We start from the raw sequence: 19324 nt of genomic DNA on the forward strand, positions 1-19324 counted from the left end.
AGCTTGGTTTTATCAGTTATATATTTAATATGGGGGAGAAAATTTAGTTTATGGTCTATTATTAATCCTAGATATGTAAATTGTTTTACGAATTTAATGGTTTTATTATCATATTTTATTGTTGGTGGGCATTTATTAAGGTCTCCTTTAACTTGCATAGCTACTGTTTTATCTATAGATATTTTAAGTTTATGGTTATCCATCCAAGATTTAATTAAGATTAGAATATTTTTAGATTTAACTTCTATTTGGGCTCTATTATTACCAGTTATTATTATTGCCAAGTCATCGGCGAAAGCGATAGTGTCTATTTTATTTATATCAATTAGTTGTTTGATTAAATCGTTTATGACTAAATTCCAAAGGGTGGGGCCTAAAACTGAGCCTTGTGGGCATCCTCTATTCATTATTCGGGTAATATTAGTGGTGCCAATATTTACTTGAATTGTTCTGTTATTAAGATAATTATATAAGATTTTTTTAAGAGTTGTTGTTATGGGGAGTTCGTTTATTGCTGTCTTTATATCGTAACATGTTATCGTTGAAAATGCATTACTGATATCAAGAAAAATTACTATTGCGTGTTTGTTCTGAATTTGTGATATTATTTTCATTAGTTTATTTATTGCGTTTTCTGTAGATTTATTTTCCCTAAATCCGAATTGATTTTCATGTAAGATTTGGTTTATTGTGGATGTTATTCGTTTAAAAATTTTTTTTTCTAGTATTTTTCCGAAAACTGGTAATAAGCATATTGGTCTGTATGAGTTTGGTTTAGATTTATTTTTATTATTACCTTTATAAAGAATTATTAGTTCTGCAATTTTCCATATTTTAGGGAAGTTTCCTGTATTTAAGCATTTATTATATATTGTTGTTAAATTGTCCTGTATTTCCGGCCATATTTGTGTGATTGTTTCAATTGTTATAGTGTCGTTACCTGGTGCTTTATTAGTTCGAAATGATTTAATTGCATTATATGTTTCTTCATTAGTTATAGGGTCTTCATCATTTATGTTAGTTGTGTTAATTATTTCTACGTGTTGATTTAATGTTTCTTCTTCTAATGGTAATAGGTAATCTGTGAGTTTTGTATAGGTATCCTGAATTGATTTAGTGTATTCATTATTTATGTTTATACTATTTATGGGTTCTGTTCGTCTAATTTTACCTCTAACAATTTTATCGGGGACATTCCAAACTGATTTTTTAACTTCATCTTTTACAAATTTTTCCCAATTTTCATTTGTATTTTTAATTATTGATTGTTTATATTTTTTACGTAAAATTTTTAATTCTTCTTTATATTGTTGTTTAGCCCTACAGGGACAGCATCGTCGGTATTGTCTATTTTTATTATTTACTAGATTTCTTGTTCTTTCTAATTGTTTATTCCACCACCAAATTTTTGTTTTATTTTTATCTTTAATGATTGTGTGATTATTTTTTTGTGTGCATGCTGTTATGATTTGTTGTTGTAGTGTGTTTATCTGTTCGTTAATTTCTAGGTTTTTAATATTTATTGGATTATTTTTAATGTGTTGTCTAGCTTACTCCCAGTCTGTAGTTAGTCTGTGTAATCTTTTTTCTCTGTTTATAATTGGAGTTGAGTGATTATTAATTTTCCATGTAATTATATTATGGTCGCTTAAACTTTTTTCTACTGTCCATTCTTTTGTTTTCGAAATCTTTTGAAATTAGTGTGATGTCTATATTTTCCTGTCCTTGTATACTATCAAATGTGTAATCATTACCTTCTGAATTTAGAATTTTTAAGTTATTATGTTCTGTAAATTGAGTAATTATTTCGCCTCTTTCATCGTTGTTTTTAGAGTGCCAATTATGTGATTTTGCATTAAAGTCTCCTGCTATAATGAATGGTTTATTTTGATTTTCTTTTTTTATTTTTTGTATTAGGTTTAAAATATATTCTATGTCTTTAGATGGGGGGAGGTACACTGAAATTAGTACTGTTTCTACATTATTTATTTTTGCTATTATTACTATTATTTCACTAATTTTAATATGTTTCATTTCTAAAATTTCTATTCTTTTATGTATTATTATGGCCGTTAGTGTTTTACTTTCCGTTTGATTATGTGTTGCATGCCAATCTTTATTCAAATTTATGTATTATTTAGATATAAATAGGGTTCTTGAAGAAATGCTACATCATAGCCAACGTTTACAATTTTAGCGTTTGTATCTAAAGTTACTATTCTAGAATTTTGTAGATTTGCTTGTAAAAATTTATATGTATTATTGCTCAGTATAATTTATATTGTCTTTAACTCTAGTTTTGGCCGAAACAAAAAGGGGGCAGTTTATGTCTTTCGCTGAGTGTTTGCATTCCTTGTCGGGTTTTTTAGCTCTGGTACAGTTTATACATTTTAAAAATTTTTCCTTACATTGTTGCTCCAAGTGTCCTGTGTCAGAGCACTTAGAACAGCATGTGATGTCGCCCCTACATCTTTTTTCTGTGTGTCCGAATTTCAGGCATTTGTTACACTGCATGACCGAAATAAATTCTTTTACCTTGTGTGACTGATAGTGTATGTATAGCCGATCTTTGTTTATGATTTTGTGGAATATGTTAGGGGATGTCTCGAGAATCACATGTCCACTCGCCCCCCTCGGTCACGTCTCAAAGCAAATTTTGCAGTTATTTTTAAATTCTGTTTCGGTAATATGTTATTTGAAATTTTGTTGATAGATTAGATTTAGTGTTTCATCTCACCCCCCAGTCCCCCACCCACCTTTTGGTTCTCAGAATTTAGCCCAGGATCATTGCCCTGACGTGAAATCGCCAGGCAGGGGCCTACTTCAAGGACGATTTGCCACAGAAAAAATATGTGCAAATATGGACCACACATAACATCTAGTGGCAGAAATAGTAACTTCTGCACTTGTCGCCAGCGAGTGGAGCTAACGCCCGCGACACCTTGTGGCGACATTGCTAACCTCCCTCTACTTTCCCCTTTAGGCCGCCAGAGAGCAGCACCGGCTGCGCCACAAGCCCCTATGCTTTCAACTCGCGTCCAGTAAAAGTCGATTCTATGTAGCTTTCTGTGCCCACCGGTAGAGCGCGCGGTGGTCGTCCTTCGGCGCATCAACTGATGTTGTTGTTGTTACGCCCACCTCGGTCACCTCCGGAAGTTCTCGGCCCAGAGCCGAACATTCCCCCTCTTTTCCCTAGGGCCGAGCGCCCGTTTTAATTAGGAGCATTGTCCGCCATTGCGGCACTTAGACTTCGGCTACTTACCGCGGAGCAGGACGGCCTGTGACATCTCGGCGTCTCCTCTGTTGAGAGGCTTTTTCGCGGCAACGAAGAACTCTTCATTCGAATAAGGAATGTAGTCAGCTGTGTCAAGGGATGTGATCCCAGTTTCGAAATTTAGTAGTAGCGAGTCAGTCATTCTAATTAGGCAACAAGTAATGTCTTGGTTTAAATTTTATAATTTTTTTTTCTTTCTAAATTATGGGTTCTTCCGCGACCTCCGCACTATTCTCGGTCCGCGCCTTTTGGATTTCTGCGCGAGACTATTCGTGAGTCCAGGAGCTACAGCCTGTTTGGTGAGTACTTCAGTCTCTTTTCCTCCCCCAATTCCCGGTTGTAGGCCTTGTTGCGTGAACTGTGTTTGGCTGTCTGGAAGCAGGTCTAATTCGTCTGAATTTGACTTGCGTTTCAGACAGGGTCCAACAATTATCGGGGGCCAAAATTGCACCTAACATGTTGTCCAGGACCTCGAGCTTCGAGTCTTTTAAGAAGAGTTTTATCCCGGCCAGACGTCCACCTTTGAAGCCCCGGGTGATATTTAAAAATATAACTTCTCCCTACAGCCAACGAACGAACTTATCTTAATGAATACCAGCAAGCAGTGGCATAGGAAACTTAACAAATAAGAATATGTGAAATTGTTTAAATGAAACAATAATTACAGTAATGAGTGGACGAATATAACATGCTATAATATGTCAGGAAAGATACTTTAATTTTTTTTTGTTAAAAGTATAGTATAACTTGTTTTAATCATATCAGGCCGGCCCCCTTTTAATACCTTGTTAATACCCTTCATTGTGAAACTTAAAGAATCTAAAACAAATAGCAAACAGATTTAATTTAATTCTTTTTAAATAAACCAGGAAACCTATAGACCAATATAATTATGTAGTGATTTATTTATTTCTTATTTACCTATATCTATTTAAACGATCCACTAGCTCCCAAGTTGCTTGTGTTCATGGAGTATCAAATTGTCTTGTTCACCGCCCTGTGCCACCTCTGGTAATACTTGTATTTTTTTTTATCATTTTGCTCAGCTGTTTCCTAGGACTTATTTTTTATAAATTTAAAATAATCTAATTTTGGGGCACGAGGGGGGTTACAAAGTGATCTATTCAGAGGAGCACTAGACTAGTTCTGACCAAACCCGCGAATACAATTATAAAAATAGGATTCAGTCCAACAGAAATACTTATGAGAAGACGACTGCAAACATCACAAGATAAAGAGTCCATCCATAATTTACTCTGATTTATTGCATAAGCAGGAGGCCAAATGCATGAAAGCAACAACAGTAGGTTTGCTCCACTTAATCTGAATTATGTTCTGAACACAGGACAATTAAGGTTGGCTGCAGTCATCATTGAGGTGACTGGGCCAAAGTCACATGGACTATTTTCACTAAGTTTATATGGAACATATGTATCCCTTAGCAGTCCACTTTGATATTAACATTACAAAACACAATAACATGAGAATGTTTTATATCCATGTATGTTATCATGTGCTCCTTATAAGTACCCTTCACTCTGAATTTAACAGAACATATAACATGAGAATGGATTATCATCAATGTGTGTTAACATGTGTCCTTTAAGAGTACCCTTAGTTATGAATGTAACACAAACAGTAACATGAAAATAACTACATAGAAGTGTGTGTTTACTCATGTATTTTTAAAGCTTAATAATTTTTTTTTAATTAAACACAAAACATTAAATATATGAATGAATTTATCTTCAGTGTGGGATACAAAGTCTTGTAAGAGTATACTTGAAACTGAATTTAACATAACTACATGAACGTGAGAATAGTTTGTCATTAGTGTATATCCTCAAGTTTACTTTAAGATTCTTTAAGAATTGAATTAAAAATAACACAGTGGACATTAGATAAACCTATAATAAAATATTTTCATCAGAGTATTTTAAGACGACACTTTTCTCTAAATTTAAACGAACACAGTGAACACGATATTGCCTTATTATTTGTCTGTGTTCTTATGTAGCTCTTAAAATGAATTATTCCTCTAAATTTAGCAGAACATAGTTAACATGCGATTGGCTTATCATCTGTGTGTGTTTTCATGTGTCTCTTAAGATGATACTTTTCTCTAGATTTAAAAGAACATAGTAAACATGAGAATTGCTTATCATCTGTGTGTGTTCTCATGTGTCTATTAAGATAATGCTTTTCTCTAAATTTAACAGAACACAGTGAACATGAAAATGGCCTATCACCAGTATGTGTTCTCACGTGTACCTTAAGAGATCTTTTCAATCTGAATTTAGCAGAACACAGTGAACATGTGAATTGCTTATCATCTGTGTGTGTTCTCATGTGGCTCTCAAGATGAATCTTTTCTCTAAATTCAAAAGAACAAATTAAACATGAGAATTGCTTATTATTTGTGTGTGTTCTCATGTGGCTCTTAAGATGATGCTTTTCTCTAAATTTAAAAGAACATAGTAAACATGAGAATGGCTTATCATCTGTGTGTGTTTTCATGTGTCTCTTAAGACCATTCCTTTCTCTAGATTTAAAAGAACACAGTAAACATGAGAATGGCTTATAATCAGTATGTGTTCTCATGTGTTTCTTAAGATGTCTCTTTTCTTTAAATTTAACAGAACATAGTAAACATGAGAATGGCTTATCATCTGTGTGTGTTCTCATGTGGCTCTTAAGATGACTCTTTTCTCTAAATTTAAAAGAACATAGTAAACATGAGAATGGCTTATCATCTGTGTGTTTTCTCATGTGTACCTCAAGAGATCTTTTCAATATAAATTTTTCAGAACACAGTGAACATGTGAATGGCTTATCATCAGTGTGTTTTATCATGTGTAACTTAAGATTCTCTTTTCTTTTTAATTTAAAAGAACACAGTGAACATGAGAATGGCTTAACATCAGTGTGAGTTATCATGTGGTCCTTAAGATTACCTTTTCTTTTGAATTTAACAGAACACAGTGAACATGTGAATGGCTTATAATCAGTGTGTGTTATCATATGTGCATTCAAATGAACTTTTTTCATGAATATAGTATTACATAATGAACATGAGATGGATTTTTTTCTGGTGTCAGAACCATTAGCACTGGTGACGAGCACAGAAGGAAGTTTCTTCTTTTTTACAACTTTTTTTGTTCCTTGGTGTTTCTTTAGTTCTAATGTGTCCAACTGACGGGAGTGCAATGAGTAGCGTTGAAGAGAAGTTACTTGAAGATCGTCCTTGCAAACTGCTTGTTGAGTGTCAGTTTCATCTTCACGAATCTCTTCCTTCAAGTACAGCAATTCATTGCTTTTGGCAAATCCTACAAAGATATAATAAATAACATTACAACCTAAATTGGTTTAAGATGCAAGTATGCAGCCTATGTTCCCTATTGATTCTTGCAATAGAAAGATTGTTTGAAAACGATATTTAGGACTTACAACATGGCTTACATTTTATGATCACTGTGGGCTTAAAAAAGACAAGACAGTTGAAACAATAACTTTAAATAGACACATAACCACCTTAGAAAACAAGGCGACATCAGACAAACCCTATGATGATACTAAAAAGATAATCTGGAAAATAACATAACACAGGAACATCAAATGGAACCTAGCGATGAAACTAAACAGATATTCTACATCACAGTAGGCCTCCCTCCTATGACATATTAGTTAAGACATTTCGGGAACCAACATCTGCTCCCATCATCATTGTTTGTCTTGATTTTTTTTTAGTATCATCGTGGAGTTTTTCTTTGCATAGTTGTGTTGTTGAGTTTTCCAGATTAAGTGTTTTGTTTTATCTATGGGTTTGTATGTTTGCAGGCTTGCTGCCTAATGTAGTTATTTGTCTGTATTTACTGTTATTGTTGCAACTGTCTCATAATTTGTCAGCCCACTGTGAGTTATATGTTCTCTAGGCATTTAACGTCTAACATAATTGAATTGTTGTCTTGTTCACATTTTGTTGTCCATTATCAAGCTTTTCTACGACACAGTGTAAACAAGATATGGTATATGTCCACAAAGTTGTTTTTAATCAAAGCAGCCCAGTAAACATGTGCTTCAAACTTTATACACTGCAACCCAAATGTTTACACAAACAAATGAGTGAAAATAAAAATTTAAAAAATTTCCATAATAAAATGAACTCTCAAACAGTGTTCAGAAAATAAAACACTTTTAATATTATATTTATGTAGATTCTAAAGTTTGAGCAGTTTTATAATGTCCAGACAAAAAAGAGAAATCTTTGTATCATGTTAGGCTGATACATGCAAACACTCTGTAACAGAGGATCATACATAAGTAACATAAAAAAAGTGTGGGATGCTTGATATCATTTGTCTTAAACTTTCTGCCACTAATGGCTATTCTTTTAAGACAATAGTTAGTAAGAATATGAAAGAAAAGAGCAATGCACGATTGATATCAACTGGTTTAAATTTTCCCATAATGAATATTCGTTAAGGAAGTGTCATTATGAAAATGAAAGAAGAGAGCACCCCACACCTTTTTACTTCCATTAATATTGACTCTTTTGTTTATTATTTGATACTTATTTTAAGCTTATTGAAAAAAAAAATTATGTTACACAGAGCTACAATTCATTTTATAGCTGTTAAACAAATTATGTACTTTAATTTAAAGATTATTTGTTACTTTTTTGTTCATACAACAAAAAAGCATGTTTTATTAGTCTTTTAAAAATATAATTTTAATTTTTACTTAATGTGTTCACATTGACACTATGACCAACCCCTTCCCCCCACCCCAAGTCTTTCCTCTGCTGTTGTGAAGCCCTTGCCTGAGAGTCATACGGTCAACACAACACAGTTGCCAAAAACATTTTTGTGTGGTCCGGCGAACAAAAGCACACGTTAAGACTTGATCTAGTAAACACTATTCAAAAAAAAAAAAGAACATTTTGTTGTAAAGGGCCTGTACCCCATCATCCCTCGGGTGGAGGGTTGACCCACTGATATCCGACTTTGTAATACTCTGCGAAATGCAACAAAAAATCAATTTTCAGAGTCCTAAAATTGTTGGGTGCAAAAGATACCCCCATCCCCACTGAGGAGATCTGATGGTGCCCAAAGACTTCGAGAGCACATCAAAATCACCCTATTTGAATATTTCTGACTTTCGAAAAATTGGGGGCAAATGACCTTTCCTCAAAGAAGGGGTGGAGTGGGGGCAGTCAAACCTCAGGTACATTTTACACCATGTACCAGACTCTTGGATAAGAAACACTCCTAATTGAAAGAAAATCTATTTTTGAAATTTCCAAAATTTCAAGGGGTTGACCTCCAGAGGGGTGTAGTCAATCCCCGGAAAAATTCTTTCACCATGTGCCGATCTCACCGATACAAAAAAAACATGGTCATTGTACATAGCTTAAAAGTTGTGGGATTTTGCCCATATGAACCTTTCCCCTCTCTCCAGATCATAGTAATGGAATTATTGTACTGTCATCCGGAATACATATACACCTATCCCTCACTTATGGCTAATTTGTTCCTAAAAATGCTCGTGTTATTCGAAATCACTTATTCTGAAGCATTAGTTTCCATAAATAGCAAGGCTAATTTATTTAATGTGTTACAAAATTGTGCACGAATATACTTTACGTAAAATAAATGCGTTGAATAACACTCAACAATAAATGTCACACCATTTATCATTATATGCCTCTCATCGCACTTTGTATGAAAATACGACACTGCCTAATGGGAGATACGTGGTTAAGTTCTTTATTATCAGTCGCCTGGCTGACTTGCCCGCCCGGGCATGACCTTCAACTCACATCGCGTTTCTTTCCAAACCATCCTTTACTGACAGTGAAACCGATATTACTGTCGGGATAATTATATATAATTTTTCAAAAATTAAAGTGCTTATTCGCTATCACCACCTGGTTCACAGAAATCCTGTCAAGCCAATTTTTTTTTCATTGCAACATTCATTTGACAACCTTTTCCATGTGAATCATCTGTTTATTTCTGTTCTGGTATCTAACGTCAAATATATTCCCGCTAGTACAAACAACAGCATCAGACTTAAGCGTGGCCTTCATGACAATCTGCGTGCCGCAATACTTCTAGCTTTGTCTCAAATACTTGAACACGATGCATTATGAGTGATCAAGCACGCACAGTTACCAGCAGCTGAATGGGCAGGCGTTGCATTTTTTTGAGTGAATTCCCTGCCACTGGCTAGATTGAGTTCACGGCCCGGTCTGTGGCCAGGCGACAACGGTACGGTACGGCAGCATTTGCGCGGACATAAAAAACATTTGGTCCTTTACACTCCATAGCCACTATTTAACTTGCCACAGCTGATGTTTGTACAACAGCCGATAGCGTAGACAGACCTGCGTGTGATTCTCTTCCCTGCCTTGTTTGGCTAAACGTATCCCACAGCACATGTTCAAGGAAGTTGAAACAGACTTTGTGGCATCGTGCTCCACTTTTTTTTTGTTTGCCGAGATTTCGTGCTAACTGAAGTTTACAGACGTGCTATTTAAGACTGGGGCAGTAAAATTAAAATTGCGCTAAATTAATTTGCACAATCTAAAGCCGTGCTAAATGAGGGATAGATGTACTTACAAAGTTTAAAATCAATATGACAATTAGAAGTAGGTTAAAATCGACTACCAAGATTTGATTACATAGTTAGTTACAAGTGAAGCTAATAAAAGCATGTTAAAAATGAGGTGCAGCAGGTTTTAATGGTTAACAGCATTTATTGGATCATGTTAATATTTTTAAATATTGTGTCATTACAACCTCTCTTACTGATTATGTTTGGACTTGTAAATATTGTGTGTAATTTAGTGTATAGTGTTTGAAACATTTGAATTTTGAACTTCCCGCGCTGCTTGCTAGCAGCGCCAAGTTTTTCAAGTTGGCTGCCTGCCAAGGCAGGTAGCCCTGCAGCTTCCGGCAACGAAGCAACAGTTGTTGTTGAACCATCATGGCGGTAAGTTGTGCTATCGTGCACGTTTGCTGCCAATCGAGTTGTTTGTGAGTGAATCGTTATTAATTGTTTCGTTTTTTATGGATTTTAGTCTCGTACGTCTCTAGACAAAACATTTGGTCCTCCGGGCCGGATAGTTCCGGTTTTTTCTGGTGTTGTTTTAAACGTGATTCGTGTGCACGTGGTAAACAATTACACTTCGTTTTCACGTTATTTCGTGCGCTATACTCTCGTTAATTAGAGTATTTTCATGGTCAAGATTTCTTCGGCAACGTGTTTTAGAAGAAATTCGCAGAGATTTGGCGATCTAAGAAACTGTTATATCTTCTTTGTTTTTCGTGGAATATATTTCGTGTTGGGGTTATGTTGTATTATTTATCGGCGTCTGCTCATGTTTTTCGTTGCGTTAGGTGTTTTTGCTGGATATAAATTTTGATTTGCTGTGTCTAACCTTGGTTATATTGGTCTTCGTTGTGTTTATTTCGTTGTTGTGTCTTTTGGTTATTTGGTCCTTTGCACTCGTGCGTATCCGACTAGCAGAGGCTCGGCTCAAACGTGCTGTCGACCTGTCTCAAAGTGTTGTTGACGATGTTTCTAAGCAAGGATTGTTTCGTGCCACAGTTTGTGATCTACCCCAAGTTTGTGATAAGTTCGAGGCGGATTTTGTGGTTCTCGGGGCAACACAAAATTCTGACATCGATCTCTCAGAACTGACTGCACGAATGGACGATTTCGAAGAGAAATATTTTGAAGTCATGGCGACGGTAAGTGCCCTGGAGGGTTGTTCGATGGAGAGCTCAACATCGTCAAGGCCCAAGGTGAGCAATTCTAGGGTAGCTTTACCAAAAATTACGCTTCCAAGTTTTGAGGGTAGCATTAAAAATTGGCCTAACTTCTCCAACCTATTTTGCACTCTCGTTGCTAACAATAGTGACCTTTCATCTGTTGAGAAACTGGCTTATCTGAAGACTGCTCTCAGTGGTGAACCCCTCAGCATGATTCAGGCCTTGCCCATGTCTGAAGTAAACTTTGATGTGGCTTGGAAACTACTTGTTGGTAGGTACGAGAACAAGAGGCTCATTGTGTCTGTCCATGTGGAGGCTTTACTTCAAGCACCCTCTGCATCAGCTGACTCTCCCAAGACATTGCGCCAACTGTTGAACACTGTTACAGAGAATGTGTCTGCTGTTAAGGCCTTGTCTGTCCCTGTAGACCAGTGGGATCTGATGCTGCTGCCCATTCTATGCAAACGGTTGGATGCTGCCTTACAAACACAATGGGAAATGACATTAACAGACGAGTTTCCCACTCTTAGTAGTTTCACTTCGTTTCTTGAAAAACATTGTCGTGCGCATGAGGCTGTGATAGCTTCCCGTTCTAGGAGTTCAGGAAATCAGGTTCCCAAACAGACGGCTCAAGGGCACCAAAACAGCTGGAGGCAGTCTTGAGGTCAGCCTGTAAACACATTAGTAAGTTCTCCACAGTCACAAAGTTGTCTCTTGTGTAGTGACATTCATGTGCTTAGGTCATGCCCTATCTTCTCGCAGGGTAGCCCCAAGGAACGATATGCAATAGTAAAGGAGCATAAGTTGTGTCTGAATTGTCTTTCCCCATCACATCGATCAAATTGGTGTCCATCTAAGTCCTCATGTCACCATTGTAAGGCACGTCACCATTCCATGCTGCATTTTGGGGGTCAGCGATCAGAGGAAGACTCCATCCCATCCAACTCAGACAAGGAACCACCATCATCTGACTCTAATCCTGCCACTGTTGCAGTAACTGCTGCTAAACCTACCTCAACAACAACAATATTGTTGTCAACTGCTCAAGTACAGATTTTCGATCGTGCTGGTGTGCCTTGTGTTGTACATGCTTTGCTAGACACTGCCAGTCAAGCCAGCTTTATCACCGAACAGTGCCTACAAAAGCTCCGACTGGTTCGCAGACAGGCCCATCTTCCGATACATGGTTTGTCCAGTACACCTGTGAATGTGGCTAAGTCCTACACATCAGTTGTCATCTCCCCAGTGGGCAATCCAGATAATCAGTTTGCCCTGGATGTATTTGTGTTACCACGCATTACCAATAACTTGCAGAGTGCCAAACTCTCATCGGATGTGCGGCGATCAGTGGCTCATCTGAAGCTTGCTGATCCTTCTTTCGACACCCCTGGTCCTGTTGACCTGCTTATTGGTGCTGACCTATTTCCTCTTCTCGTAACTGGAGGCAAGATTGAAGGGTCTCCAGTGGCTCTCGACTCTGTTTTGGGATGGATTCTCATGGGAAGGGTGGACACCAAACTTCCACCAACCTGCCTGGCATCGCATTGTGTCACACTGTTCACTTCTTACCCTCCATTAGATGATGTTGTACGAAAGTTATGGGAAATTGAAGAATTCCCACGGGTAGAACACAAGTCTCCTGAGGATGTTTCTTGCGAAACCATGTTTGCCGAAACTCACGTCCGAAATGAAGAAGGCCGATATAGTGTGTCCCTGCCATTTTGCCACTCGAGACCTGAGTTGGACACCTCTAGACCCCAAGCTATAAATAGGTTGATGCGCCTAGAGAGACGCTTGAAAGGTGACTCAAAGCTCAAAATAATGTACTCAGAGTTCATGGAAGACTATCTTGCCATGGGTCACATGGAAAAGATTCCTGATGATCAGATTGATGTGACGCCAGCTTATTATATCCCCCACCATTGTGTCGTGAAGTCAGCGAGTTCAACCACGAAGCTGCGGGTAGTGTTTGATGGGTCTGCTAAGAGCTCATCTGGTGTCTTATTGAATGACACACTGCTAATCGGCCCCAAGTTGCAAAGAGACATTTTTGATCTACTGTTGAACTTTCGGCTACATGCCTTTGTGTTTACGGCAGATGTTAAACAAATGTACCGTCAAATATCTGTTCTGCCCCAGCACCAGGACTACCAACGCATTGTTTGGCGCTTTTGTGATTCGGAACCTGTGCAGGATTATCGATCGAAGACGGTGACGTATGGCGTCTCCTCAGCTCCGTTCTTGGCCCTTCGAACTCTTCAACAACTGGCGGTCGATGAGAAAGACCACTTTCCAGTTGCCTCAAGAGTTTTGCAATCCGATGTGTATGTTGATGATGTGGTTACCGGTTCTGACGCTCTTGAATCTGCTCTGGCCATCCAAAAGGACCTTCGAGCTCTTCTTGCCAAAGGGGGCTTCAAGTTGAGGAAGTTCATGAGCAACCATACAGCTCTCATAGACTGGCTTCCGCCTGAAGATGTTGATATGCCCCAATCATTTGATCTGGATCCTGAGAGTCAAGTTGTGGTCAAGGTCTTAGGACTTCAATGGAACCCAGTCTCTGACACCTTCTCCTATGTAATCCGAGGCCACTCAAGTCTTGTTACAAAGAGGAGCATCCTTGCCAATGTAGCCAGAATATTTGATCCTCTAGGATGGCTTACTCCACTGTTAATGTTTGCAAAGCATCTATTGCAACTAATGTGGGTCCGGTCCATTGACTGGGATGATCACCTCCCCCCTGATCTTGCTTCTCAGTGGGATCATTTTAGCCGGGAGCTCCCTCGGTTGTCCTCTATTGCTGTCGCTCGGTTCATTAAAGGTCCAGAAGGCTCTACCTATCAACTGCATGGTTTCTGTGATAGTTCTGAGATTTTTTACGCGGCCGTGGTGTACCTGCGCATAGTGTGCCCGGATGATCGAACCATCATTCGTCTGCTGATCAGTAAATCCAAGGTTGCACCAGTCAAAAGCCAAACCTTACCTCGTCTGGAGCTTTGTGGAGCACTACAGTTGGCTCGTGTGCTCAATCATGTGATTGAGACTTACCAAGAAGTTTTGCCCGTATCTTCCATCACAGCCTGGAAAGACTCACAAGTGGTTTTAGCATGGATTAACTCATCTCCTCATCAGTTGAAGACTTTTGTAGCTAACCGGGTAAGCGATCTCCAAGAGCTTACCCGTCCCAGTTGGTGGAAACACGTACCGTCTGAGTTCAATTCTGCTGACTGTGCCTCTCGTGGTCTCTTCCCTCGTCAACTATTGGATCATCACTTGTGGTGGACTGGCCCACCATGGTTAATAGAGTCACCTGGACAGTGGCCTTCCCAGTCACCAGATGCAGTGGAAGTGGATCCCGCCGTCATGGAGAAGAAGACTGTCACCTTGACCACTGTAACGTCCTCTGATGATCTTGGCCAGTTGGCAACGCGATTCAGTCGACTAACCAGGCTTCTGCGTGTCACATGCTGTTTATTGCGGTTTGCCCACAATTGTCGCGTGTCACTGAAAGAGCGCAAGACTGACAATATGTCTCCTGATGAGCTGAATAAGGCTTTACATTTTTGGCTCTTCTGGGTACAATCACATCATTTCAAAGAGGATATAAGTGCTCTGAAGAAGGGACAGTGCATTTCCCCTCAGATTCGCAAACTAGTACCCTTTCTTGATGACAGTGGCCTGATAAGGGTAGGTGGTCATTTAGCTCACTCCAGTGTTCCGTTTGAGCAGAAGCACCCAGTGCTGCTTCCAAAATCTCACCATCTGACTGATCTCATTATTAACCATTATCATGAAAAGAATCATCATCCTGGAGTTCAGACTCTTAGAGGAATTCTTAGAGAACAATTCTGGATTCTTGCAGATAAGGATGCCATCTCTCGCTGCTTGCGTCACTGTGTTCCATGTTTCAAGCAAAGACCCGTAGCAAGCGCACCTCTCATGGGCGATCTTCCCTCTATGAGAGTGCAACAGGTTAAACCATTTGCCAAAGTAGGAGTTGACTATGCTGGTCCTTTTATGGTTAAGCTTGGTCGGGTCCGTGGGGCAAAGGTCTTGAAGGCTTACCTTTGTATTTTTGTCTGCTGCGCGACAAAAGCCGTTCATGCAGAACTAGCTTCAGACCTGTCCACAGATACATTTATTGGAGCCTACAAACGTTTTCTTGCCAGGCGTGGGAGAACATCTGATATCTACAGTGATTGCGGGACCAACTTTGTCGGAACTCACAATCGTCTTAAGGAACTTCAGCAACTTCTGTCGTCGGCACCACACCAGCAGGCTGTCACTGATGCGTTGTCCCAGCTCGGTGTCATGTGGCACTTCAACCCTCCTGCTGCTCCCCATTTTGGTGGTTTGTGGGAGGCCGGGGTAAAGTCATTCAAGACTCACTTAAGTAAAGTTATTGGTGAACAAGTGCTCACATTTGAAGAACTTTACACCCTTCTAGTGCAGGTGGAAGCTACGTTAAACTCGAGACCCCTGTGCCCTTTGAGCTAGTGCTCTAACCCCTGGCAATTTCTTAACCCTGGAGCCACTGGTCACATTACCAGAGCCTAACTTGAGGGATGTACGGCTAAACCGCCTTCAACGTTGGCAACTTGAGGAACGCCTCCAACAGGACTTTTGGCATCGTTGGCACAGGGATTATTTACACACGCTCCAGCAGCGGCAGAAATGGAACGAGCAGGGAGTTAGTCCCATTGCCAACCAACTTGTGCTCCTGAAAGACGACAGACTCCCACCTCTACAGTGGCGCTTGGGGCGCATCGTGGAGCTCTATCCTGGGAAAGATGGTGTTGCCAGAGTGGCTACTATCCGGACTTCTAGTGGAACTTTGAAGCATCCTGTGGTGAAGCTCTACCCGCTACCATATGATTGTTGAAATGGGACATTTCAAGGCGGGCGGTAATGTTTGGACTTGTAAATATTGTGTGTAATTTAGTGTATAGTGTTTGAAACATTTGAATTTTGAACTTCCCGCGCTGCTTGCTAGCAGCGCCAAGTTTTTCAAGTTGGCTGCCTGCCAAGGCAGGTAGCCCTGCAGCTTCCGGCAACGAAGCAACAGTTGTTGTTGAACCATCATGGCGGTAAGTTGTGCTATCGTGCACGCTTGCTGCCAATCGAGTTGTTTGTGAGTGAATCGTTATTAATTGTTTAGTTTTTTATGGATTTTACAGTCTCGTACGTCTCTAGACAAAACAGATTACACAGTTAAATTTTTTACTTTTTGCAAGCAGCATTGTGATGTGTGACAACTTAAAGACTAAATTTTGTTTTTAACTGGGGTGTTATTTAGCAGCTATATCTACATCTTAACTCAAAAACTGCTGTAGTGCTATACTAGAATCATGAAAAATTTAGAGCATGCAAATAAATACTACAATCTAACATGAACTGAGAGATAAATATGGAGAGACAGCTCTGCCACAACAGAAGCATGGGAATATCTCACCTGTTGAAATTCTTGGAGTGTCTCTTTGGATGCTATAAATCATGCATAGAACAACTGCAAGAAAGACATGATTACCTAACACAGCATGACATCACAGGACAACCCGGGCTGGCGACTACATTTGGGGCTGAAGTCACAAACACGAGTGAATGTACTGTTTCAGGCAGTGTTATGAGATTAGAATATATCATTTTTATAAATTACTTTGCAACTTTGCAACTCAGTGTATACCAGTGTATACCAGTATCTGAGGACAGAAAGCAACTGGTTCACACTGACAAGTTTCTTGGTCTTTCGTAATATCTCCGAAAAACCTCTACTGATACTTCAGTTTCACACTGAAAATAATTACCAGATGATATTCAGATTATCTTGTATTAAAATTTTTTTCCGTGAATATCACCTGACAATCTTAATTTGATATATTCCCAGGCTATCCATGTTTTTCCACTGTGCTGCAAATCTTAAAGTACCATGACTGCTAGTACACAAAAACCCAAATGATAACTTCTCATTCCTGGATTCCCGAATTATACTGAAAAACAAAGAATCAAAACTGAATACAATTTATATTAAAAACAGGCTGTCTTACACCTGTTGTAACTGTAATTAAACTAAACTATATGGACGCTTTATATTTCAAAACTTTTAAAACTAAAAACATTATTATACTAAATTCAACAGTGTTGATATTAGCTAAAAGCTTTAAGTGGGTCGTGAACCATCAATTATGTTATTTTTTATGAGAAAATCAAAAGGTCATATAGTGAACAGGTTGACTCACTCATGGCCTTATTGTCGCATATCAGAATTTTCCAGGGTTTTTGAAATCAACTTTTAGGACTTTGTAGGAACTCTGGAACGGCTCCTCAGTTCACGCGCAGTACAGGTGGTGTGACCGAGTAGATGGGGCATGGAACTGACACGGTGCCCTGATGGCATGCAAATTGAACAAATTCTTTTGTCCTTTGTTCTGTCACAGGCTTGCGCAGTATCTAGCCATGGTTACCGGGTTGTGCTGGCACAAAAGGCCACACAGTGTGGCTGCACACCTGGGTAGAGGGGGGAGCCTGCTCAGCTGACCTGATAAGTCATAGTAACTTGTTTGTTTAAACTTTGTAAAGTGTATAATAATTTGTCTTATGTAAAGTCAGTTCCTATGTAATTAATTGTAATTTTAAATATGTTCTTGATGTTGAGTTATTGTCTTAATAAATGTTTAATTTACGTTATGACCAGGAATTCACTGCTCTTGGCGAGTGATTAATCACAGTTTGATGTTTGATTTTTCTGTTTTAAAACAGAAAAATGAGAGGGGAATATATGCACATCTCTTTTTACTCTCATACCATGGACTACACAGACCATAATTATGCTCAAACAGACAAAGTAGCAGCACTAAATATCATTGCTGGAGTAAAAAAACTCTAAAACAAGCTATACACGTGGGAAATTTGAAATTCAAATGAATCTTAAACACCTGTTTGATTTGTTTATACACCAAACAGGATATCTCCTAGTATCATATCACAATGGATACTACATTCGAGTATCATGCTCAACACGTATGATTTTGTTTTATGTTACATTGCAAATGCACATGAAAATGGCCACCTTCCAAAATCCACACATGATATAAAGGTACCAGCCACAATGTATGTTCTGCTTCTTGAAGCAGTAGCTACACCACCACTAACAGTTAACAGCCATCAAAGAGAATCAACAAGAGGAGTACACCTATCCCTCACTTAGCACATCTTCAGATTGCGTGGATTCATTTAGCGCGATGTGAATTTTACTGCCCCAGTCTTGAATAACACATCTGTAAATTTCAGTTAACACGAAATCTACGCAGGCAAAAAAAAAAAGTCGGGCACGATGCCACAAAGTCTGTTTCAACTTCTATAAACAGATGTGCCGTGGGATACAGTTAGCCAAATAAGGGGGTAAGAGATGCGCGCGCAGGTCTGATTACACTATCGGTTGTTGTACAAACATCAGCTATGGCAAGTACAGCTATGGACTGTAAAGGATGTTTTTACGTCCGTGTGTATGCTGCCGTGCCATACCGTTGTCGCCTGGCCGCAGACCAGGCCGTGAACTCAGTCTAGCCAGTGGCAGAGAATTTACTCAAACAAAAGCAAGGTCTGCCCATTCAGATGCCGGTAACCGTACGTGCTTGATCACTCATAATGCATCATGTTCAAGTATTTGAGACAAAACTAGAAGTATTACGGCGCACAGATTGTCATGAAGGCCATGCTTATGTTGGTCGCACTTTAGTTTTAAGCAAGTCAACTGTTTGCACAATCGTACTAAATAAGGACTATTATCAAAAGTTTATATAAGTCTGATGCTGTTGGTTGTACTAGCGGGAATATATTTTACATTAGATACCAGAACAGAAATGAACAGATATTCATGTCGAAAAGGTTTTTAAATGAATGTTGCAATGAAAAAAATAATCATTGGCCTGACAGTGTGAACCAGGCGGTGATAAGCGAATAAGCACTTCAATTTTTGAAAAATAAAATGTAATTATTCGGACAGTAATATCGGTTTCACTGTCAGTAAAGGATGGTTTGGAAAGAAACGCTATGTGAGTTGAAGGTCACGCCTGGGAGGGCAAGTCAGCCAGCCGACTGATGATAAAGTAAATAACCATGTATCTCCCGTTACGCTGTGTCGTATTTGTCATACAAAGTACGATGGGAGGCATATAAAGATTAATGGTGTGACATATTTAAAGTAGTGTGTTATTCTACGCTTTTATATTACGTAAAGTATATTTTCCTACAAAATTTTGTAACACATTAAATAAAT

General features: G+C 38.8%; 1 protein-coding gene across 1 annotated transcript in view; it reads right to left on the minus strand.

Annotated features, from left to right (window-relative positions):
- Positions 1–4519: 4519 nt before the first annotated feature.
- The window catches only part of LOC134527922 (gastrula zinc finger protein XlCGF57.1-like), an 82387-nt gene continuing 67582 nt past the window's right edge, over positions 4520–19324 (minus strand). Inside the window, exon 5 of the mRNA XM_063360958.1 lies at positions 4520–6600. Within this exon, the coding sequence (XP_063217028.1) occupies positions 5333–6600 (1268 nt within the window). The 3' untranslated portion in view covers positions 4520–5332. The remainder of the gene's footprint in view (positions 6601–19324) is intronic.

The sequence above is a fragment of the Bacillus rossius genome, chromosome 1 (genome assembly GCF_032445375.1).
Source record: "Bacillus rossius redtenbacheri isolate Brsri chromosome 1, Brsri_v3, whole genome shotgun sequence".
NCBI lineage: Eukaryota > Metazoa > Arthropoda > Insecta > Phasmatodea > Bacillidae > Bacillus > Bacillus rossius.